The 26,214-nt window shown below is 38.7% G+C and overlaps 2 protein-coding genes across 2 annotated transcripts; one reads left to right on the plus strand and one right to left on the minus strand.

Annotated features, from left to right (window-relative positions):
• The first annotated feature begins 322 nt into the window (after positions 1-322).
• mpdu1b (mannose-P-dolichol utilization defect 1b) lies at positions 323-5,783 on the plus strand. The gene is made up of 7 exons (XM_052108093.1): positions 323-455; positions 3,571-3,636; positions 3,730-3,862; positions 4,037-4,122; positions 4,238-4,356; positions 4,441-4,551; positions 4,695-5,783. The coding sequence occupies exons 1-7, from the start codon at positions 332-334 to the stop codon at positions 4,815-4,817; spliced, it is 762 nt and encodes a 253-aa protein (XP_051964053.1). The 5' UTR covers positions 323-331; the 3' UTR covers positions 4,818-5,783.
• A 14,241-nt stretch (positions 5,784-20,024) lies between these two features.
• Positions 20,025-24,663, minus strand: sox19b (SRY-box transcription factor 19b). Its single transcript, XM_052107846.1, has 2 exons — positions 23,705-24,663; positions 20,025-22,433 (listed from the first exon to the last, which is right to left on the minus strand). Exons 1-2 carry the CDS (start codon positions 24,322-24,324, stop codon positions 22,187-22,189), a joined length of 867 nt encoding a protein of 288 aa, XP_051963806.1. The 5' UTR covers positions 24,325-24,663; the 3' UTR covers positions 20,025-22,186.
• Between the last annotated feature and the right edge of the window lie 1,551 nt (positions 24,664-26,214).

Raw genomic sequence — 26,214 nt, forward strand, 5'->3', positions numbered from 1 at the left:
GTGATACAATTATATCCAATTTTACAACTTCGTTGTCATAAAGATTAAAATTGTTTCCATTGAAATGTGTTATGTTATTTGTGTTTGGGATCTGTAACTGCCCAATACCACACTGTATTACTATATTTGATGCTATTGTTAGCTTTTATTTTTTATTATACATCATCACATTGCACTCATTGATAGATGACTTAAATAGCTGTTAATAAATGTATCATGTATCAAGTGCATCATGTCAGTTCGCGGAGGTCGATGAAAGGTTCCACAAACACAGGGAAGAACAACAATAAAGGACGACGTCACGTGACGTCACAATCTGACGTTTTCCATCATGGCGGCATCGGAAGCAGCTTTGGCAACATCGTTCATGGATCCTTTTAAAGATGTGCTTGTTAATTATTTAATGCCGGAAAAATGTTATGACGAGTTTTTCTTACAGTTCAATCTTCTGCACGGTAAGAGCACATCTGACTAGTTTTGTGATAATTCGACAGAGAAACGGATGATATGCTTTCTATTTGGTGGACTGGCAGCGATTCAATGACAGTGAACTTCCATCAAAGCACTTGTCACATCGGCAAGTTAGCAGTTGACTGTATAATTCACTGTCTTGTTGGCGCTCTCTCATGAACAACAGACCTTCTAAATCACAACAATTGCAGTACATTTATTGAATGTCTATAAAAATCCTGCTAAGTTAAAAGCATGAACACTGGTCAGTTTCACAATGTCAAGAGGCGTAACCAAACACGTGGCACAGTCTTACTGGACGCTAGTCTCATTCTGTCTTCTTTAAGCATCGACAATTAACGTAAAAAAAGTAACTTCGAGCTTTTAGGTTTGTTGTTCTCAATTTTCCATGAACATGATACTGGCAGACAACCTATGTTCCTTTGATTTTCTAAAGGTAAAGAAACATACACAGAGAAATGTAAAAATGACATTTCTTGATATATTAGATCTTGTCTTGACTTCAACTGTTCTTCCCACTCTGAATGACAATTCCGGAACAATAAAGGAATAGTTCACCCTAAAATGAAAATTATCTCATCATTTACTCACCCTCATGCCATCCCAGTTGTGTTAAACTTTTGAATCTCCAAAAAGCACACATAGGCAGCATAACAGTAATCCATAAAGCCCTAAGTATACTTAGATTTTGACGTAAACGCTCTGTGTACAGTGTCGTGGAAAATCACGATGAATCTCTCTAAGTTGTAAGAAAACTCTCGCAGTCTTGACTTCCAGATGCCAAAGTTGTAGTTTATTGAACACCAACAAACATGAGACCGGCCAGCTGTCCGTTCTGACCCATTATCCTAAGTTCTCAGTTATATACCTTTTTGTTATCTTGTTGCCCATTATCTGACCAATGGGATTATTACCCTTGTCTCTTTCTCTCACCACCAATATGTTTTATTTCCTTCGTTAATTAAATATTGGTGGAAAATCCCCCACCTGTCTATTTTTAAAAAAACATACATCAGCTGGTAATTGGTAATTTGAACATATGTCATAGTTCATGGTAAGAACACTTCAACCTAGAAACATTTGTGTAAGAGACAAACAGCCTTGTCCTCATCATATACCTTTTACTTTTCACCCACATTTCAGCAAATCATTATAATGAGGTGGCCTTGTTTGTTCCTTCACAGTATCGTTTGATTAATGAAAGAAAATACAAGCTCCAAAGATATTTAACTCATTAAGGCAAAACACCATGCCAGAGACATATCATATCAGAGATATCTAAGAAATACATCAAGGGTATATGTCAGAATGCTGCTAATTAACAGAAATGCATGCTGTTTTTGAAGGTTTTTAAAGGGGTTTTAGTAACCTCATATGCTCTCTCCTGGGTCACAGAAAGGCCTGGAAACTCATATAAGTATTTTGATATATAAAAATATACTAGAATATTGAAAAATATACTATAACAGTCAAAAGTTAGCCTGCCAAAGTATGCTCCATTTGACGGTGTGCGCATACACAGGCGTTTGGTGCATGCACGCTATGACTGTACGAGATACCGGACTGTTTCTGTTCAGGAGTTTAGATTTGGACTGAGTTTGGGCTTAAGACTCCAGTGGTTTAATCCATGTCTTCTAAAGTGATGCAGTCGTTTTGGTGAGAACAGACCAAAATATATCTCCATCGCAGTCTCTAGGCACGATCATGATTTCAAACTTGATTACATTTCCTAGTGCTTAACGCATGTGCAGAGTGCTAGATGGTGCAAGGAAGTGTAATCGAGCTTGAAATCAAGATTGCCAAGGAAGCTGCTGATGTCAAAATTTATAGTGAAACATTTGGTAATATTTTTGTCTGTTCTCTCCCAAAACAATTGGATAGCTTCATAAGACATGGACTAAACCACTGGAGTCATATGGATTAATTTTATGATGCCTTGATGTGCTTTTTGGACCTTCACATTTCTGGTCACCATTGATTGTATTGACCTAAAGAGCTGAGTAGGACTGGGTAGAAATGTAGATTTCACCATCTTTAGTTGAATGATATCGATTTTTAAATACAAAGATCAATCTTTTACTCCATGTACAATCCACTACTACAATGAAAAGAAAATACCTTTTACCAGCAATTGTGTAATTTAGTGGTATATTATTCAGCAGAGAGATCCTTTCACTGCATGTTGAGAGTCAAAGTTGTTCTGTGTCCAAAGACAAGATCCACGCGACCCATTTGTCATTGAATAATGTCTCTTTTAATACCATTATGTTCTTTACAGTCAATTGTTGATCAGAAACCACAAAAAAATAAACATTTAATTCTAAACATGCATAGAACATATGAGATAAAGTCTCTTTCGTTATTATGCACTCCTTTACAGACACTCTTTACAGAAATGTTTTGTTAAAAAGACGGCACCGGTTTTAGCACGTGTTCAACAAATCAATACTTGTAAATAGTATAAATTATGCAATTTAACAATAAATATGTTACAAAAATAGTAGATTAAATATAATATTATTGATTGATTGAAAACATGGATTTGTTTGTTTTTAAAAAGCCGAAAATGTGACAAATGTTGACAACCAAAAACATATATAATTAGCAAAATTAACATTTTCATAATGTACCTAGAATGTCCCCTGTATAATTAACAGCATTAGCTGGGAGATAAATTATTTCATATGCAAGCAAAATGGACATCATAAATATAGCCATATGAATTTATATCAAATCAAACTGAATCAAGAGCTTGTGAACTGAATCGAATCGAATTGGGAAATCTGTATTAATACCCAGCCCTAGAGCCGAGATATTCTACTTTAAATCTTTGTTTGAGTAAATCATGAGAGACATTTTTTTTCTGCATGCAGAAAGTATTTAGATATTTTTTTTAATCTCTGCTAAGTCAGTTCCCAAGAGAAGTCCATGGTTGTTGAGCTTCAGGCCCTTTATTTTCAAAATAAAGTATGTTTGCTGAGAAGGTTGTGTTAAGATATATCACCTAAAAACATGGCCAGGGGTGCCCAAATGTTTGCATACAACCGTATTGCAAATTTTACTGAAGGTTGACAGAAGTTTGCCTTTTGTTCTCTACAGTTGATTGTTTGAAGATTGTAATCAGCAAAGGCTTGGGCATTGGGATTATCCTTGGCTCTGTATTAGGTAAGGACTAGTGTCTTCTCATACTTTTTGTACTTTACAACACGCAAACAATTTCCTCTAAACGCTGATCATTTTGTGTATGCTTATCGGTAGTGAAGCTACCTCAGATTCTGAAGCTGATTGGTGCTAGAAGTGCTGAGGGCCTGAGTTTTAACTCTGTACTACTGGAGCTGTTTGCTATCACAGGCACAATGGCGTACAGTATTGCCAACAGCTTCCCTTTCAGGTACATCAGTCAGTTTTTTATGATTGTACAAAAGTGTGTTATTATTACTCATTCTGAATGAGTAAGTTCACGTTTGTCCATACATGCACTGTTTAGTAACTATCAAATGACAAAGTGAAAACCGATAACTGGACACATAAAGTACAGTGTATATTAATGTGGTTATCTTGACAGTGCCTGGGGTGAGGCCCTTTTCCTCATGTTTCAGACAATGATCATTGGTTTCCTCATCCAGCACTATGGAGGAAACACCATCAAAGGTAAGATCATTTGTAGTGTCTTTCTACTTCAAGAAAAAACTTAGAAAATAATTATTGCATGTGTTATTCTTTTTTACATTCTGACTGCGTTGCTGACCGATTTGGTTATTTACAGGTTTGGGGTTTCTGGTAGTTTACCTTGGTCTAATGGCAGTTCTCATCTCTCCCTTGACCCCCATGTCCATTGTCACTACCATGCAGGCCTCCAATATGCCTGCCATCATCTTTGGACGAGTAAGCTGGACCCATGGAAACAGCCCTGTTTAACATTTGACCCAGTAGAAATGTGTCTGTTTCTGATTTTCTCTGTATTTTCAGTTAATTCAGGCTGGCACCAACTACAGCAATGGCCACACTGGGCAGCTGTCAGCCATCTCAGTGTTTCTGCTGTTTGCAGGCTCCCTAGCGCGCATATTTACTACAGTGCAGGTATAACCACAGTATAGAGTTACCATGCAATACCTTTGAATGTTGTTTTTGTCCTTCCTTGGCTTTTGTGTTGTAAATTAGTTTGAAATGTAACCAACAACATGAGTACATTTTCTGTGATAATTTCATATGTCTCTGTACAGGAAACAGGAGATTCCCTCATGGCTGTCACCTACATCATATCCTCTTTTTGTAATGGTGTGATCGCAGCTCAGGTCCTTTACTATTGGAACAGAAGCCCTGCCCTTAAGAAGAAAGCAGAGTAGATTCTAACAAAAGCCGACATGCAGGCAGATTTCTAATTTGGTGACAAGTGCTCTGAACAGCAGATTTAGGATGAAATGTATCTGAATCAAAACAATGGATCTAGTCTATTTGAGCACTATTACTTGTTCAGTTGTTTAAGGCATTTTTAACATCAGTGCATGCCCAAATATGCTGGGATGAATACTGTATAAATATTCATATATTTCAGGCTCCGTTTAATGGACCAAAAAGCTAATGTGCAGTATAGTGGGGGATCCTTCTATAAATTTTAGGACAGTTTTGTTTTTCTATTTACTCTATGTTAGGGTAGCAGGTTACCAATTCAGCACTTTCTTGGACCATTTTCTTAGCTCAGGGAGGGGAAGTGTCCATGGTATTCTTCAACCCTTGACCATCAAACTTGTGTATGGATTTTCTCTGATTATGATTAGTCATGTTTCATGTTGCTGTCATGACATTAATCTTGACATTACCCTGCCTGACTGTATTTTTTTCCAAAGCCCAGGCACTAGATATTATGTTCTTTCCCCAGTTATTCCCCTTCATTCCTGCTGCAAATCCTTTTAATTTTTGGGTAAACTATCCCTTTATTGCTACAGTTGGTGACAGCTTATCTATTCTGTTTCTGAAAAATAAATACTAATTTAGTAATGCAATACTAATCTAAAGTATTTTGATATGGCATATATTTTGAACTCTCCTAATCTGTGGGGCAAATCTGCAGAGTGAGATGAGCTTTCCAAAGTTTTCAAACATGAATTCTAGAATTGTAAAAGTAAAAAAAAAAAGCTTGTATGATAAATAGTCCTGTCATTAGTTTTTCCTAATGTGTAGACAAATCCACCCCATGAACACTTATTTCAAGTCTTCCAGAAACTCCAAACCTAGAAAAACTCTTGTTGCTTGACGCTATATGTAACATTTTCTTATATGTTTGACAAATTAAATAGTTTTTCTTAATGTTATGGATAGGTATTTTAGTGAGTCACTGTTCTGTTGTGTTTCAGTAGCAAGTATCATTGCCTGCATGCAAAGTGTAATCTTGAATGACTGATGTATTGTAAATCAAAGTGGGAACTGGGCAAAATATGAAAATACAAATCTACGAAGCACTTTTTCAAATAAAATGATAGTGTTCAAGTTTTTTTTTTTAATTGTAATTCTATAACAAAATTCCATCAAATTTATTGTGTAATTTTAACCAAATTTAATTGAAATATTTAGTTTTTTTAAATAACTAGTGGTCATTGATGTTTGATCACAAAGCATTTCCTGACCTGTAGTGTGAAATGCATCAAAACAAGGAGTATTCACTTGTAGACATTTTAATAGAATAAAAGGTTGTATTTTTTTTATTATGGTAGGGTTGAAGGAGAGGTTTGTGATATATATTTGTACCACCAGGGAGAGGCAAAGAGTCACTGCAAATCCAGAAGCGAGAAGTTGGTATAGTTTAGTTCAGGGATTGTCCTACTGGCCACAATGAGGCGCTATGGGTTCAGTGGACAATTTAAGAGAGAGATAAATGTATTTTTTTTTTAATGTAATTTTAGGGCTGTCAAACTTATATTTATGCAAATTACATTGTACTAACAAATGTATTTGTATTTATTTTTTAAGTTACCTAATTTTAAATCATTACAGTTTGACTCTACTTCCTAATGATCTTTTGGACATAGAGCACCACAAGTGTTCATATCAATACGGTATATAGACTACACACACACACACTGCAGTTCCTCAGTTCCTGTTTATCAGTCAATGACTGCTACACCCTCATCATCACAAAAACGAAGTCACAAATTACAGGTAAAAGAGCCAATCGGGGGCGGTTGTGTGATCTGTGCTAAAAAATAAAAAAAAGTCTGATTGTAATCTTGACCAATCGTTCTCTATGTATCAAGACCATAGGTGTGTCCAACTTTAAATTAATTGTGATTTACCAATCGGCAAGAACCGAACACTTGCACTTCCCATCGAGAGCTGGACCATCAGTCATGGCAGATCACGTGAAGATTGTTTTCTTTATTGCAGACAAAGTGGAATTCAGATGGTTTGAATTTTTACAAATAATAGTCAAAAACGTTATTCATTTGAAAGTGTTATGTGCTGCCTGCTGTGTGTACAAGAAATCCCTATAATTCCATTAAAGGAAAGTCAGTATTTTTATTAATTTTTAATAGTTTTTATGAATAAAAATGATGTTACTATGATAAACATAATATAACATGATATAAACGTGATATTTAACAGAACCGAAGGTATAAACACCTTATTAATGCCATACTACCAGACTACTCTTATTTCTGCCTTAGAGTTATATAGCAAAAGTAGTAAGAGTAGTGTGTGTATACCCAGGTTGGGGAGTAACGGAATACATGTAACAGGATCAGAGTAATTTTTTTTTTATCAGATCTAGCTCCATTTCCATCAGCCATCTCTCCAACACATTATCATTGAGTAATCATGCTAAATTGCTAATTATTTGATTCGTTAAATTAAGCTTAACATTGTCTTTGTGTTTGTTTTTGAGTTGCCACTGTATGCAATAGACGGGCGTGTCTTAAGGTCAATATTAGGTCAAAAATGGCAAAAAAGAAACCGCTTTCTTTAGAAACTTGTCAGACAATCGTTGTTTTGAGGAATGAAGGCTATTCAATGCTTGAATCTGCCAAAAAACTGAAGATTTCATACAAATGTGTAACTGCAGTCTTCAAAGACAAAGGACAACTGGCTCTAACAAGGACAGAAAGAGATGTGGAAGGTCAGATGTACAAAACAAAACAAGAGGATAAGTACATCAGAGTCTCTAGTTTGAGAAATAGACGCCTCACATGTCCTCAGATGACAACTTCATTGAATTCTACCTGCTCAACACCAGTTTCATGTACAACAGTAAAGAGAAGAATCAGAGGTGCAGCCTTATGGGAAGAATTGTAAAGAAAAAGCCACTTTTGAAACAGAAAAAGAAAAAGTTAGAGAGGGCAAAGAACAGACATTGGACTACAGATAACTGGAAAAGAGTGTCATGGATCTTAACCCCATTGGGCTTTTGTGGGATCAGCTAGATTGTAAGGTGCGTGAGAAGTGCCCAAAAAGACAGTCACATCTATGACAAGTGCTGCAGGAAGTGTGGGGTGAAATGTCACCTGAGTATCTGGACAAACTGACAGCTAGAATAACAAGGATCTGCAAAGCTGTCATTGCTGCACGTGGAGGATTCTTTGAGAAGAACTATTTGAAGTAGTTTAAGAAGTTGTTTTTCAAATTATAATAGTAATTTTCACATTATTAATGTCCTGACTACGCATTGTGATCAGTTGAATGCCACCTTGGTGAATAAAAGAAACAATTTCTTTCCATAAGAGCAAAATCTGTACATTATTCCAAACTTTTGGCCGGCAGTGTATATATATATATATATATATATATATATATATATATATATAAGCAGTATCTGTGATGTTTTGTGGATGCAAGTTTGAATAAATCACGGAGACACTGGTTTCATGCGACTTGCTGTTTTACTGAACTTTGTTATTCTCCCTTTTTACAGGTTATAACCCAACACATCTTTAGACTGCTAGCGCCATCCTCAGGTAAGGAATAATAATACAATTACCATACATCACAGTATCCAGGGTTGGGGAGTAATGGAATACATTAACGGCATTACATATTTAAAATTTTCAACATATTCCACTACAATTTAAATAATTGGTATTTAGAATACAGTTACATTCAAAAAGTATTAGATTACTGAAGAGATTACTTTGCATTTTATTGTAATTTGTTTCATTTCATATTTTGTCCTTTCAGATGGAAACATTTATACATATAAATGATCCAAAGTGCATTTGAACAGCAGTGAAACACTTTCTTATAAATTCTTAAAACAATTTCAATTAGATTTATTTTGTTTTACAACACTGAATAAGATATTTAGGTATTTCATTGAATATATTTTTACCATGTGAATTTTGTGATGTTACAGCCTTATTCCAAAATGGATTAAATTCATTATTTTCCTCAACAATACCCCATAATGACAACGTAAAAGAAGTTTGTTTGAAACCTTTGCAAATGTATTAAAAATAAAAAATGAAAAAAAAAGTAATCACATGTACATAAGCATTCACAGCCTTTGCTCAATACTTGTTGAAGCACCTTTGGCACCAATTACAGCCTCAAGTCTTCTTGTATATGATGCTACAAGCTTGGCACACCTAATTTTGGGCAGTATCTCCCATTCTTCTTTGCAGGACCCCTCAAGCTCCATCAGGTTGGATGGGGAGCGTCGGTGTACAGCCATTTTCAGATCTCTGCAAAGATGTTCAATCGGGTTCAAGTCTGGGCTCTGGCTGGGCCACTCAAGGACATTCACAGAGTTGTCCCGTAGCCACTCCTTTGTTATCTTGGCTGTGTGCTTAGGGTCGTTGTCCTGTTGGAAGATGTCCCTGTCCCAGTCTGAGGTCCAGAGCGCTCTGAAGTATCTCAAGGATGTCTCTGTACATTGCTGCATTCATCTTTCTCTCGATCCTGACTAGTCTCCCAGTTCCTGCCGCTGAAAAACATCCCCACAGCATGATGCTGCCACCACCATGCTTCACTGTAGGGATGGTATTGGCCAGGTGATGAGCGGTGCCTGGTTTCCTCCACACATGACACTTGCCATTCAGGCCAAGAGTTCAATATTTGTTTCATCAGACCAGAGAATTTTGTTTCTCATGGTCTGGGAGTCCTTCAGGTGCCTTTTGGCAAACTCCAGGTGAGCTGTCATGTACCTTTTACTGAGGAGTGGCTTCCGTCTGGCCACTCTACCATACAGGCCTGATTGGTGGAGTGCTGCAGAGATGTTTGTTCTTCTGAGAGATTCTCCTCTCTCCACAGAGAAACACTGAAGCTCTGTCAAAGTGACCATCGGGTTCTTGGTCACCTCCCTGACAAAGGCCCTTCTCCCCCGATCGCTCAGTTTGGCCGGGCTCTAGGAAGAGTCCCGGTGGTTCCAAACTTCTTCCATTTACGGATGATGGAGGCCACTGTGCTCATTGGGACCTTCAGTGTTGCAGAAATGCTTCTGTACCCTTCCCCAGATCTGTGCCCCGATACAATCCTGTCTACAGACAATTCCTTGGTATTCATGGCTCGGTTTGTGCTCTGACATGCACTGTTAACTGTGGAACCTTATATAGACAGGTGTGTGCCTTTCCAAATCATGTCCAATCAACTGAATTTACCACAGGTTGACTCCAATCAAGTTGTAGAAACATCTCAAGGATGATCAGTGGAAACAGGATGCACCTGAGCTCAATTTTGAGAGTTATGGCAAAGGCTGTGAATACTTATGTACATGTGATTTTTTCATTTTTTATTTTTAATAAATTTGCAAAGATTTCAAACAAACTTCTTTCAAGTTGTCATTATAGGGTATTGTTTGTAGAATTTTGAGGAAAGTAATGAATATAATCCATTTTGGAATAATCTCAATAATATGTCTAGAGTGAGTTATAGTGGGCATTCCTGTGTTCAGTGCCATACTTCCACAAGATGACCATGGCTCCTGTATATCTTGTCTTAGTTTAGAACATGCATGGCAGAGCAGTGAGCAACCAGAAGGTTGCATTAAATGCTTTATCCTCTCAGCTATGTTAGAGAGGCTTGGTGGCAGTATTTTAAGCGTAAACATGCTGGTATTTCCACCAGTGCTCCCCAGCCAAAGCACAATAGGCAAGATGTGGCAGCCTCAGTATTTGCCAGATATATTGTAGATAAATCCCCCCCTGGACTGTTCTCTTTTTTCTGAGGCCATGTCTATGCAAAGTATTGATTAGCCACTGTGATCCCAGAATGAGAGAACAGTTGAAGCCTTGAACATTCCTCCAGTTTTTGTGGCAGCTGTAGCTCCTTCCTGGTTTGACGTGGCTGATGTGTTGACATGATCCAGGCCCTTTCTCTCTCCCCTCTTGCCTGATTTTGAGTGACCTACCAAGCCCCCACCATTTCAAGTTAGTTTAAAATTCTTGAGGCTGTCCATGAGGCAGCTACAATTGGATGTGGTCCCCTTCCTTCAATTGACCAGCCAATTGGTGCTGTGACTTCACCACCCAAATCACTTTTTGTCTGCCCGGATGGACTAAGCAAGAACTGCCAAGCCATGGACTGGATTTTGCACCTCTTACATGGTGATGTTACCAAGACATCTTGCCTGGCTAACACAGGTGATATTTTCCAGCTCTATCTCAATCAGCTGTTGCAGGGTCTCAATGAGTCACTCAGCCCAAAGAATACAGCTGAACTTCATCCAGTCAACCTTATAGTTCAGTTGGAGGCTAGAAATGTGTGCATGGGTCCTTGGCAGCCTAGACACAGAACACAGTCTGTAGCAGCTACCTGTAGATAGTGTGAGGACCTCCATCTTGTTTCTGATGGTTATCAGAGCCTGCTGTGTCTCCTCCAACTTTAGCTCATTTGGCAGCCTGGAAAGGTATTAAAAACTATCCTTAGGTCATCACTACAATAACCCAGGGCTATCAGCTTAAATGTATAACCAAGCCCCCTCTTTCAAGGGTTCTGATTATGTCCTCCACTTTCTGGTCATTCAGAAGATAAATCTTTGTTAGAGGAGATTGGAACTCTTCTTGAAAAAGGAGCTATACAAGAACAGATCAGGTTCTATTCCTGTTACTTTTATGTGCCAAAGCCCTCAGAGGTCTGAACAGCTTTCTGAGACCCTTGAGGTTCAAGATGTTAACTATGTGAACAGTGAAACAGGCTGTGCAATGGGGCAACTGGTTCGCATGCATAGATCTGAGGGATGTCTACTACCAGATCCAAATCTTGGAAGGACACAGGCGTTTTCTTTGGTTCGTGTTCAACAACAGGGTGTTCCAGTTCCACATTCTACATTTGGCCTGTCCCTCACTCCCTGCACTTTAACATGGTGCATGGATGCTGCGCTTGCCCCCCTGCTCCGCAAGGGTGTGAGAATTTAGAATTATTTGGATGATTGGCTGGTATGCACACAGTCAAAGGAGACTTGTCACCAGCATGTGGAGCTGGTCATCTGTCACATTCAATACCTAGGGCTTCAGCTGAACAAGGACTGAGTCCTTCTCAGAAAGCTCAGTTTCTTGGGACGACCCTGGTCTCCCTCAGCATGTCTGTTTTCCTGACAGTCTCTCATCACTGTCCTGTCCATGTTTTGATACAGTCAAATGTTTCAGTGGAGAACTTGTCTGTCTGTTGGGCCTCATGGCACTCCACTGGGGCTTCTGCTTATTCATCCAGCCCAGAGGTGTCTACAGTGTTCAGGGTGCTGCTATCAGTAAGAAGTTGCCTGTCACCCGGGGACTGCTAAATGCCCTCCATTGGTGGAGGAATTCAGGGAAACCACGAAGGGCTCTAGGTTGGGTCCTGTTCTGTGGCAACAACTGGTCTCAACAGATGAATCCCTAGAAGGCTGGGGTGCAGTTCTCACTGGCGCATAGGCCAGAAGCCTCTGCGTACCTCCCTGGACTTCTCAGCAGATCAATGTGCTGGAATTTAAGACCATTCACTTAGCAATGAGTCACTTTCTGCCACAACTCTAAGGTCGTCACATCCTAGTAAGGACAAACAGGCTGCATTGTAAGTGCAGGCAAGGGGGGCTAACATCCCGTCTGCTCTGCAGAGTGGCCCACACTCTACTCACTTGGGTGCAGCCACACCTCCTCTCACTGAACGCAATGTATCTTCTAGGGCACCACAATTAGGCTGCAGACATGCTGTCAAGGGAAGTTCCCTGGCCAGGAGAATGGCGTCTCCACCTAGATGTGGTGAGGACTAACTGGGATCATTTTGGGATGGCAGACGTCGATCGTTTTGCCTCTTGGGAGTCAAAACATTGCTCTCTCTTCTTCTCACATGCAGAAAAAAACAGGCACCACTGGGGAGCGATGCCTTGTCAAAGGAGTGGCCTCAGGGTCTCCTCTGTGCTTGTACACATTTTCTCCCGGAGGATACAAACACAATCAGTCAGTTTGCGAAGTGGCTTCACTGTGGCCCCACATGCCCTGGTTCTTGGACATACCACCTCTCCTGGCAGGTGTGCTCCTGGAGCTTTATCACTGATTGAATCTTTTCTCACAGGCACAGAGAACACTGCTCCACCCCTTTCCCCTGAGAGGGCCCAGCTGTTAGCTATGGGGCTTCCTGAGTCTGTGGTGCACATCTTGCAAAGTTCCATGTTACCATCAACAAGAACTTTATATTCCTATAGAGCCACCCCAAGCTGGACTGAGGGGGGCCCATTAGGTATAATTTTTCAGGGGCACAGTTGGGAGTTTTTGTGGGCCTGCTTGTATTCATAAATAGCTGCCTTGTAGCATTTCCAAGATGGCCAGATAGTGATACGTCTTGCCTCAAAAGGACTTTGGCACCTTGTTGCATTTTCTCTTAACTAATTGGCTTCCATTATACACAGAGGTCCATATATCAGCCAACCAACTGCTCCTCATGTGGTTAGATGACTGCTTATAATTTTAGCTTTAAAGGGTAACTAAACACCTGCTCAGAGTCTGACTCCACCCACTAGAAATATTTGAAAATGCAGGAAAAGTGGGCAGACCCCGGCGGGGATAGAGGGAACAAACCGGATGCGGGGCAGAGGGGGGGGGGGACCTGAGGCAAGACCTGAGGCAAGACCTGAGGCAAAATCAGGCAAGACCTGAGACTCGTAGTGACGGATTAATTGACAGCTGCTGTCAGACTCTATGTTACTATTATTCCTCACACGGTCGCAAGACGACATGTACATGAATCTGGCGTGGTGAGCTGGAACCTGCTTACGTCAGCTGTCACCGCTTACGTCACGAAGTACCGCAACAGCCAATAGGAAAATTCAACTGCAGTAGCCACCGTTCAACCTGAAGAGGGCAGCACTCAGACGTTTTTACACCATATATCGTAGAATTAAAACACTTTATACACAAATGTCAAAAAAATTACTTGAATCAATGACCAGTACTAATAAAGCCCCATGCTTACAGATCATTAACTAAAAAAAGTTGGTTTAGGGTTTAGTTAGCCTTTAAATACACAAAGTCAACTCAGGGACAACATTATGTTCAATTTCGTAGCAAATGTTGTTCCTATGGCTCTTTTTTCCCCCATCTTCACCCTCAACTGCAAACGTCTAACGTTGCCGATTGGCAAGACTAGGTGAAAGCATAAAGCACACCTATTGTCCATTATGCTGTTGCCAGACCCTGTCTCATCAAATAAATTTACTAGATAGGAAATACATTATGTCATCTTTTTTCCTCTTACCAGGTATGCTTGTATGCTGTGGCTGCTCCATGTTCTTTTCTCTCCTCACCTGAGAAGGAGAGTGTTTCCCATATCCATATCTCTTAATCAGCGGTACACACCACCGGCAAACTCCAGGCCCCACTTATGTGGGGTGCTTGACAAATACTTTATCCAGCGCTCAAATCTTTAGCTCTCATCTTTTTTTTCTGTCAAAGCATAAAGAATACTAACATCACAAATGTATGTCTGCAAAACAAACTGTAGTTACTTTGAGCCACTATAAAATCACAGAACTTTATATTTTTTTGGTAAAACAGTAGCCCTGAGTAACTTGTATCACTTTGTCTCATTGTTTCACCCCACCCCCCTCTCCCTCACTTTGCTGCAAGACCAGACTAGCCCAGGGTGTGGTGCGCTCATTAGTATTAGCTGTCAATCACTCTTTCATTGCCGTGCAAATGCTTCCACTATTAACCACATTATCCCAACAAAAATGTACACACGTTCTGTCAAAGCCTGCTAGAGCTGCTAAGAAAGGTGGGATTTGACCTCTGGGGTGACTATTATGGAGCACATTTAGTCTGTATTCAATATACTGAAACATTACCTACTGATGTTCTCCTAGTTTTGTCATGCCCTCTATGAAAGTTTATAAAATAGGCTTGAAGAAAGGCCATTAACACATGATCTATTTTGTGTTCCACTGCTCTATTTTTTTAATTGTTGGTCCATGTAAACAAGCCCTAGATGGACCACTTTACCATTGGGACTTGTCTTGCTGTGTTTTCAGAGTCTCCACAAAATCCAATGGTTATAGCATAGGCATTGCCGAACATGAGGTAAGGTAAAGCTTGTTGACTACCGCTTTGGCCCTATGCCACTTCTTTGAATTATATGTTTTGTTGGCAAGCTGGAATCTGTGTGTCTCATTTTATTTAGAACTGAATAAATAAAGTGATTATAATCACTTTGTAGGTAATCACACGCCTACTCTTGGTTAGAATAGTATCGTTATCTTGATACATGAAAGATAGCTCAAGGTCTAAGCTATCAACAGATTTGGCAGGAAATTACCGCCCACTGTGTGCATATTTGTCGTTATACATTGCGTTGCTCACTTTCCTATTAATTTTTCACATGGTATACATGTGTTTATGTGTGCACACAACACAATAATGTTTAAAATCTGGCTCTGGTAATGAATATGCCACATACAAATTAATTAAGGGCTGAAATTCCAACACTCCAAAAAACAATTTAGCCAGTTTTTAAGATTTACACATTTTTAAATTCATAACAAAATTCCATAAAATGTAATTGTGTAATATTAAACAAAAATTAATTCATAAAACTAAAATGTTCAGGTCTTTTTTATTTTATTTTACTAAAGATTACTCAATGCAATTTGTAATTGTAATTTTGTTATGAAATGCATACATTTTAAAACTATTGTTGCATATTTTTTGCCTGTAATTTCTGCATTTGGCAAGTGGCAGACACAACATAGACTGTTATCGGATAAGTCTGGCTGCCCTCCAGTTATGGCGTGACAGGCTGTACTGGTCTAGTTTGACTTACGCACATGCATGTATCCAACCGTAGAGACTCTGTTAAAAGAAGAAAAATTTACGCCCACTCACTCACCTGTGTGTACACAACGTCTAAGGCATGACTGACAAGCCATTGAACAGGTGAGTGATGAACCAGGTCTTATTATCATGACTGTCCCTAAAATTCACAGGGGCCGGCACAGAATTTGAATGGGTGGGCCTAGAGAACCTTAGAGAACCCTCACCCTTTGTCACAGGGCCCCAGTTTCCACCCACCCCCTCCACCGACAACCGCCTTGTTTATTATACAGCAATTCCAACTTTAGTGTATAGTAAGTGAAATAGGCATATAGCCTTTAAAAAATTGGTTCACCCAAAGATTTTCATTCTGTCATTATTTACTCACCCTCATGTATTTCCAAACCTGTTTGCTGTTTTGTGTGAGAAATATAAGTTATTATTTACAGATAATCTTCGCAAAATATCTGAATATGTGGTATGGCAAATGAGATTTGAGTTGCGGCAGAGCAGGGCCAGTTCTAGGGACAGTGAATATTCGGAGCTTAGCCCAGACCTCTGTGGAAACATATGGGGCTATCCTTTGATGAAAAATATGATTCTAATACAATTTATAATGAAAGTTTAAAAGCTTACATTTGTGATATGTGGTTTATATACCCTTAAAATAATTAATTATTTATAATTAATATAATTCATTATAAGTTTGCAGTTTTTTGAGGGTATAGTAAATCTTTAAATATTACTGAAACAAAACTAAAAGATCCCTCTAACTTTTGTCTCGGCTTCAGATATGCTCGAAGATCAGAAATTACATGCTTTTACTTAAAAATGTGATTAAAAACACTATAATGTCCATTTTGGCTTTCCATAGGTAGTTTAGAAGATAGCAATCTGTAAATAGGCTAAAATACTGTAGGTGCTTATGAGACAAAAAAGGTTTTTGATAGGTTTGCCAGAGTTTGTGAGGTTCATGCCATTGTATCATAATAAACTTTGCAAAAAAACGCAAATGTCGTGACTTAAATTTAGCAAATTCCTCGAGCACATCTGTATATAGTACTCTTTGTTTTCAGGGTAATATATCTTAATATTTGGTACTTAATCTGGATGGACTAACTCAACACAGTTCCCAATGTCTCACCAAGACAGGAATATTGACCAGACACACACACATATCCCTAACCGAATGTCGCAAGTGCTCACATTACATGCTCACATATATGAGTGATGGACAGCAGCAGCCAAAAAGACAGCATGTGTATTCTTTGGTGTTATATCAATTATCGTGTTATTTGTTGTTATCAATACTGTAGAAAGGTATCATAATTGTATATTACTTAATATTTAATGCTATTGTTAAAATATTATATATCAACTTGATAGAAGTACTGAGGTCACTACAAGATGATACAAACTTTTGTGGTTCAAGCCCTGGAAGCCCACCCCTATAGCGCCACCCATGCGGTAGAGATAGATTATCAGCGATAACAACCAAAATTTTTGTTCCTCAAACAAAGCTCAATTTATTGTGAATGCATCGTATGGACTTTTGTGGCGTTCTTTACACCCCGTCTACACTGGACGAATAAAAGTGAACATTCTAAACCGTTTATTTGTTTATGATGCCGTTAGTTTAGTTCAATTCACGTCTGGTGTAGACAGGGTGTTTGTTCTTTTTTAAGCTTGGCAGACATGGTTACTATGAACTGTCGTTGGATGGAAAACAGCTTGATGAAGATTCTTCAAAAACATGGGAGTGAGTAGGCTAAATAACAACAGAATTTTAAGTTTTGGGTAAAATGCTTTGGCCAAAATATTTAAATGCTGCAAGCAAGGCTTGATCAAAATCTACACTGATGTATGTTAAGGTAACATGTGTTTGTGTGTGTGTGTGAGCGTGTATTTATCACTTTGTGGGGACCAAATGTCCTCATAAGGATAGTAAAACCCGAAATTTTTGACCTTGTGGGGACATTTTGTCGGTCCCCATGAGGAAAACAGCTTATAAATCATACTAAATTATGTTTTTTGAAAATGTAAAAATGCAGAAAGTTTTCTGTGAGGGTTAGGTTTAGGGGTAGGGTTAGGTTTAGGGGATAGAATATAAAGTTTGTACAGTATAAAAACCATTATGTCTATGGAAAGTCCCAATAAAACATGGAAACACAACATGTGTGTGTGTGGTGTGTGTGTGTGTGTGTGTGTGTGTGTGTGTGTGTGTGTGTGTGTGTGTGTATTATTTCAAATGTAAATGAAATAAAAGGTTTAAAATGGAACATAGTATCAACATTTAACTGTAAGTTTGTTGTAATCACCACTTTCTTGATATTCGCAGTTTCAGTTTGACCTGCTGAAGAGTCCATATCTTGTGTGTGTGCAGGAGGGGAGCGGCTCTAGATTTCCTTCGGAATGCATGTAAATAATACGCACCCAGAGTCTCCAGAGCAACCATTAATATCTCGTTTCCGCGTTTATGACGCAATAGTAACAGGTTGTCAAAGGATTATCATTTTCTATTGTGTAGGGGAATAAAAAACAGATTAACAAATTACGCAGCAACAATCGTGCCAACATATGGCGCTCATTCAATCTGTTACTTGACACCGAATTTTAGCCTTTATCTTCAAACTGGCAACCCACAACTTCTGACAACTTACCATGGGGACCGTTTGTTGAAGCCTCACTGGTCGTTGCTAAGAGATCGTATATTTCTCACCATAAAATCCAGCACCCCACCTTCTCCTACACCCACAGTCGCCCTTTTAACCCCCTACCACCCCATAGTAAAAGTCGTCAGACGAGATAAGCGCATGTGCGGCTCTTTTGGGACCAAAATGGCCTTGATTTTCTCCCATTTAACATTTTTAATAAATAGGTAATGGGTAATGTATTAAGTTACATTGCATCTAAAGCTTGAGAACCCGCCCGGCGGGTTACTTCTGTTATCAGAGTAAATGAAAGTGCACCCTCATCATCACACCCCCTCCTTTCGCCCTCCGATTAGCGGCAGCGAGCTCTTACATTTTCATGAGAATGACATCAGGAGGTGTAGGGGTTAAACCCGAAGAGAAAACGCGGAGAGACGACGGCAACGCCAATTTTCTGCGCAGCGGGAAGCGAGAAAAGAGAACAAAGTGGTCCAAGGGAGCCCCTCCGGATTCAGCAGCTTACTATGTACACCTGCGAGCTCAAAAGCAGCGGACAATGTGCCTCCGAAACGGCCAATTACTCCCGAGACAACAACCTGTTTTCAGTCTGTAGAGAGAGGGTTATACAGAGGTGGACAGTGAATTTGATGGGAAAGTTGATGATTTCGCCCTTAAATAGTTCCATCCTTGGAGTCTTTTGACCGTGAATATTTTGTCCTCTCTCAGACTGCTGCATTTTAATGAAGTCCACCAATTGTCGACACCGTCCCATTTAACTCTAAAAAGGGCAGGAAGCTAATGCATTTCCATCTTTTCATTAAAAACGTTTGTTTTAATTTTTTTATCTCGCATATATCATTAAAAAATTTAAAATATATTAACTTTTGCAAGAATATAAAGGTAGCCCATCTCTGAAAATTAAAGTTATTTACCAACACATTATGGTCATCAGGACTAAAATATCACTTTTATTTGGAATTTTACAGCTGGTAGAAATTAGGAAAATAACATTGAAAAGATAGGAGCATTTGCCTCCCCAAAGGAGGTAGCTGCCTTGCCCAAATATGTTGCCTTTTTACTTTTAAAGATTTTTAGTCGATCCCAAATGTATGTAAATTTGCATGTCCTCAGTAGTTGCAGGGAACTCATTGATCCTCTCCCCCACCAAGTGGCATATCCAAGTTGGGCCTGGGTTCACCCAAATTAGACCTGGGCCCATTCAGAATATTAGTGATTATTCTTTGAATTCAAAAATATATGTAAAAAAATATTGGTAAAAAAATAAAAAAAAATGCATGCATTCAGATTTCTAAAACTGATAAAGAACTGTTTGAATGCGCAGCTTCTCTGTTAAAGAAAATTTAGTAAAAAAAAAATTAAATAAAAACAAAAGTAATTTCCTGGCTGTGCACACTAATGTTTGTATTCTACTAAATCCCTTTTAAGGTCAGAAATGGTGCCATGTTACTTTTAAAGATTGCAAGTTTTAATACAAAGTCACAAACTCAGTATTTGCAGGGACCCCAGTCTAATATTTTAGCACACACAAAAGATTCAATGGTTTGGTTATTCTTTTGAAGAAAATAATCCTTGTCATCACATTTAACAGATGTAAATGTTCTTGAAATTTCAATTTCTTTGGCAAAGATTTATGTTCAACTTGAAAACATGAAACCAGAGACATGTTGTTGATGCCATTTTTATTTTGTGTATTTTTTTTATTCTGTAAAATGGGCTCTTATAAGAGCCACACAAATCAAGAAATATACACTGTACAAAAAAAAAAAAAAAAAAAAAAAAGGTATTTACAACCTGTATTAAAAAAAAACCCAAACATTTAAACCACAAGCTACAGACTCACTTTGATGGAAATGTAAACTTGAGTTTCAGTCTTAAATTATCACATAACTGACCACAATATTAGTAACTAACTGACTGCAGCTTTAAAACAGCAATACGTCAGGCTGACAGACATATTTTTTGACTGCCATAAAAAAAAAAATACCTACACCGTTTACTCATTTCAAACCAAATCCCAAAACCTTGACAAACGTGTGTTGTGTTTTGCTGCAAGGACTTGATGACTCAGCAAGGTCAGGCTACAACAGAAGTTCATACTAAAAAAAAAATATTTCAGTCAAGTGTTTTCCATTGAACACACTGGTCAACCACTCTGCACTGAAAGCAGAATTAATGTGTCAGAATGAGAAAAACCACAGTAAACAGTCTAATAGTCTATAAATAGTCTAAATTGCCTAGTCCAGTGGTTCCCAACCACCCCAAATTATTTTATATACACACACACACACACATGTTGTGTTTCCATGTTTTATGGGGACTTTCCATAGACATAATGGTTTTTATACTGTACAAACTTTATATTCTATCCCCTAAACCTAACCCTACCCTTAAACCTAACCCTCACAGAAAACGTTCTGCATTTTTACATTTTCAAAAAACATAATTTAGTATGATTTATAAGCTGTTTTCCTCATGGGGACCAACAAAATGTCCCCACAAGGTCAAAAATTTCGGGTTTTACTATCCTTATGGGGACATTTGGTCCCCACAAAGTGATAAATACACATACACGCACACGCACACACACACACACACACACACACACACACACACACACACACACACACACACACACACACACACACACACACACACACACACACACACCTCCATATAGGCCTATTCCTTTTCTGACACACTCCATTCAAGTCTTGGAGTCTCCACTACCAAGCTGATGAATTAAATCAGGTGTGATTGATTAGGCAGATATCCAAAATGTGTAGTGTTGGAGGAGGGGTTAGAAGTCTTCAGAAACAGAGCTGGGAACCACTGGCCTAGTCTAATGAAGTGCATTGACTGAAAGTGAAGATCAGTGCATTCAGTGGATCACAGTTGGACCCATTAGATGGAAAGGCTGGAATGTCAAGACAGACAAACTTAACATTTAGCAATCTGAAAATAAGGCCAAAACAGTTGACCATTTAAGAGTGCAATTTTCTTGGACTACAAACTGAAAATTCACAAACATAAAGTATGCTCACACCGGTATGGTATCAAAGAAGATCTGTTAAAAGCAGGAAAACTTCAAGGCAGCTAGCGACAGAAATTAAATTACTTTCCAATCTTGGTTCTAATTAGAGGCAATATTATAGCTGCTGTCATCCATTTCTGTGAAGAAAACCCTGAGATCTAATACTTTTAAAATTATGGTATCCTCCCATACAACTAAACATGCGGTGTTAGAACAACATCAAATGGCCAACTTGACCCATCACTCAGCTACTCACTGTGCCAAGCAGTTTTGGGCATACAAGGGACATCAGGGTTCTGAAAACAAACTAGTTCTTACACTTCTCAAGATCACACTGATTGTATGTCACCAGCCATTGTGATAATTATGGAACGACCCGTTTTCAGAGTGCCCTGTTTTGCACCCCAGTTAGATTTCTGATCAAGATCGCCCAGAGATGCATAAACAGCCTGCGTTCGAAACAATGTACAACATATAATTAAACACTGTAAAAATCAATACGAGTTTAAGAAAGAAAATAAAAATAAAAATAGATCTCTGAGCTAAAACATCTGCATTAAAAAAATAAGCGTCTATTTAATAAAAAAAAAATAATAATAAAAAAAAAGCAAACTGACAAGGTCCATCATGAGAAATTAGGACATGGTGTGACACAGTGAGAAAACAGACTCAAACAGCTCAATTTTCTACAAGGGTTCAGCATACTTCGAGGTAGCAAATAACCAGAAGTTCTAATCATCCATCAGCAATCCATAAAGGCTATGTGTGTCACAATAGTCCTAGTATGGGTCCAGCTTGTTTTCCAAACTTCACATGTGAGTGAGGGGAACCGTTCCACCAAGATAATGTTGCTGGACACCATGGTAGGCCCTCTGGTTTGAGCCATCATTGGCATAACCCTCTGGAATATACATGCTGATCATGTCCCTCTGATCCCCTTGGAATGCCCCACGGTGGGGGTTTGGTGCTCCAGTAGGGGAATGGGATAAGGGTTCTGGTTTGACCATAGACATCACTGGACTGGGCTGTTGAGGGCTGCCATTATAGGACATTTGGCTGTGGACAAAGTAGTGGGCATAGATTAGCAATAAAAATAAAATCAACAATAGAATCAGGACATCAATTATGGGGTTGTCCAATTTTACAGAAATTGGCACAACATGGTTATCACTAAACACACGAAGACGTGGCAATTTTAGAATGTCAATCTTACATAAAACGCCTCCACATTAGTTCCGAGCAATGCTGACAAGCAAATAACAGGTCTATACAGGTTAAGCCAGCTTAGATGGTGACTTTGAGAGAAAATCTACACAGAAGTGCTGAATAAATGGAGGACATGATCAAATTAAGCGGCTAAAGAGTACACATTCAATTTATTACATGGGTCAATGACATGACGCTCAAATTTTTGTCCAGATCTATTTAAAAAGAGTGAAAATTTACACAAAAACAGTTACTTGAATTGGACCTCATCTACGATGAGAATATTTTCCATTTCCGAGCCATTTTTATATTTTTTCTGGGGCTTAAAGTTAAAAAATAAATAAAAAAAAAATAATCTTCCAGAGACATCTAATTAAAAGCCAAATGTGGACTACTGCAGAATAATATATTATTAATATTCTATAAAATAAAAAAAAAGCTTTTCAGATTTAGAAAACTTTTTCCACCAAATCAGTCATGTGGGTTAACCAACATGTAGCTAGATATTTTGTTGTCCATCTTGACCAAAAAAAAAAAAAAAAAAAAAAAAAACCTTCAGACCCTCAAGATGGAGCATGAAAAATAAAGACATTTACATCAGTCATATGGTGTAACCCTGAGAAAAACGTAAACTCTGATTTATGCTCTCCTGTATTTGATGCGCAAGGAAAGTTGTTAATACTTCTTACTTAGTTGCAACACATTACAAGTCATTAAATCATTTAATTTTAATAGAAAATTCTAATGTTCTCCCCAATCATGAAACCAAATTCGATAAGATTACATTTCTAAGAACTTGGCACAAGAGTAAACAAGATATTTCAGACTTATTTTTAACACCTCGGACAAACTTATTTGGTCCATTTACCCACATAAGGTTATGCAGGTAGTAACTTAAAATCGTAAATTTAAAACCAGAACTCAAAATGCCAATTAGGCTCATCTCTGTTTGGTAAAACAAGTATTTAAAGTTTCGAGTTGTTGACAAATGTTTGAGTCTTCAGTTCATGCCACATGAAGACTGCCAGGTGTCGCAAACACGTGAATTTAATCGGTGCACGTCACAACGTTCTCTTGTTTCTAAGGTTTAACGAAAGTAAAATAAATCAATGGCTACAAACCTGTACGAGCTGGCGCCGTTCATGTAGCTCTGTGTCGGAGGGTACTGAAGAGCTGACAGTTCGTAGCGGTGCAGTTGCTGCGGGTATCCCAGAGTTTCCCCCTGCATCCCCATATAAGCACCTGTGTGACCCCAGCCATAACTGTCCATTCTCGGGCTCCCACCTTGTCCCTGTGCCACGGCGGATGCCAACAGGTTGCCAGGCGCAAGAGGATATTTGCCCATGGGATTGTCCTTCTTGAGGAGAGGTTTCGTCTTGCGCCGAGGCTTGTATTTATAATCGGGATATTCCTTCATGTGTACGGCGCGCAATCTTTTGGCCTCATCGATAAACGGCCGCTTCTCCACGTCCGTCAGAAGTTTCCATTCCGCTCCGAGGCGTTTGCTTATCTCGGAGTTGTGCATTTTGGGGTTTTCCTGTGCCATCTTTCTCCGCTGACCACGGGACCAGACCATAAACGCATTCATGGGACGCTTCACTTTGTCCATGGGGTCCACGCCGGGCGGACAGGCCGTTTTTGATCCAACCCCGCTGACCGGAGGACACATGCCTGGACCGCTCTGGTGAGAGTGAGGATGACCCGCGGTCTTCAGCTCATGCTCCATCATGCTGTACATCATGATACACACTAGTCTGAACTACTCTCAGTGTGTAAAGCAGTCAATTAAAAGTGGCCGAACTAATCTAATCAGGTCAAACAAATCCGGCGCAGGTGAAGTCTCTTTACAGCCGGGGTCCTGTGACCGAATCAAACGCCAAAAAGCAACTATCAGAAAATAAATTCAACATGAACCAAAACGTGCATGATCATTTCTTTGAATTCTCACAAAGTTGGATGTCTCTCTAAAATAAAAACGGAGTGGAAAGCTTCTCAATCACAGCTATTAGGAGATCTCGCAACTCTGTCCACAAGCCACTTGTTGAGCATTAGCTTGTAGTCCACGCTGCACCAGTTGTATTTCGAGTCTGACCAATGAGTGCTCAAAAACTTGCTCTTTGCTTATTTACATAACAATTGTAAGGGTGTGGCATTTGACGTAGAAGATCACTTGATGCACGGGTTAAGCGGTTCGCAGAGGACAACGTCGAAATGTTCAGACAATAACAATGTATTAGGCTACTATTATTTATTTATTTTGAATGGCTGCGGCCATGAGATGTGATTTAATATATATTTTTCTTCCTTCAAATAACAAAAAATTCACCCAAGTGTTGCTTTGTTCCATAATTCACTTTTATGACATAATTAGTTTCACTTTACACCTTGACACTTTCTGTGTCTTTTAATGTGTTCGCAAAAGACCTTAACCCTTTCATCCTGGAGCCATGGGAACAAGGGGAGACATTTTCAAAACTCTGCATGTACTTTTTAAACAGTTATTGTTCTGTTTGAATGGTGAACGGAAGTGTGCATGGTGTTAAATGTGTTTAAATCTTGTGTGTTTCCACTGTTATGTGTTTTCTGAATGCATATATGTAAAATGTCTTTGACACTGTAAACCGTAATAAGTTGAAGTTACTCAATTGACTGCGTAAACCTGTTCCCTGATTTGAATTATGAAAACTTGTGTAAGTGTACTTAAAGGGTTAGTTCACCCAAAATTGAAAATTATCCCATAATTTACTCACCCTCAAGCCATTCTAGGTGTATATGACTTTCTTCTTTCAGCCAAACACAATCGAATATATTAAAAAATATCCTGGCTCTTCCAAGCTTTATAATGGCAGTGAATGGTACCTTAGATTTTGAAGGCCAAAAAAGTGCATCCATCCATCAAAAAATGTATCCATACGGCTCCAGGGGGTTAATAAAGGCCTTCTTAAGCGAAGTGATGTGTTTTTTGTAGAAAAATATCCATATTTATAACGTTATAAACTATAATCACTGGCTTCCACAGGTTCATCGGCCGTCCACGGGTTCACGAGAGTTCTCCGGTGAGAAGTGACGAATGCAGAAGCACAGAGGATAGATGAAGCCAGTGATTATAGTTTATAAAGATATAAATGTGGATATTTCTCTTACAAAAACACATCGCTTCGCTTCAAAAGGCATTTAGTAATCCCCTGGAGCTGTATGGATTACTTTCTGATGGATGAATGCACTTTTTTGGCCTTCAAAATCTAAGTTACCATTCACTCCCAGCTTGGAGGAGCAAGGATATATTTAAATCCACTCCGATTGTGTTTGGCTGAAAGAAGAAAGTCATATACACCTAGAATGGCTTGAGGGAGAGTAAATGATGGGATAATTTTCATTTTTGGGTGAACTAACCCTTTAACTTCATATAGAATTAACTTAACTTTACATTTAGGTAGCCTTACTAGATGGAAATAGACTTAACTCAGATTTGCTATTTAAATGTTGTTGTTGTTACTTAATCATTTTAATTGAACGGACTAAAATTTAGGCCATGCAATAACACAGTTTACAGTAAAATAAGATTCAAACTGATTCTAGGGCAATCATTATACAAACTTATTTCTCAATAGAAATGCAGAGATGCCTGTAT

This window comes from Xyrauchen texanus, chromosome 1 (assembly GCF_025860055.1).
Source record: "Xyrauchen texanus isolate HMW12.3.18 chromosome 1, RBS_HiC_50CHRs, whole genome shotgun sequence".
NCBI lineage: Eukaryota > Metazoa > Chordata > Actinopteri > Cypriniformes > Catostomidae > Xyrauchen > Xyrauchen texanus.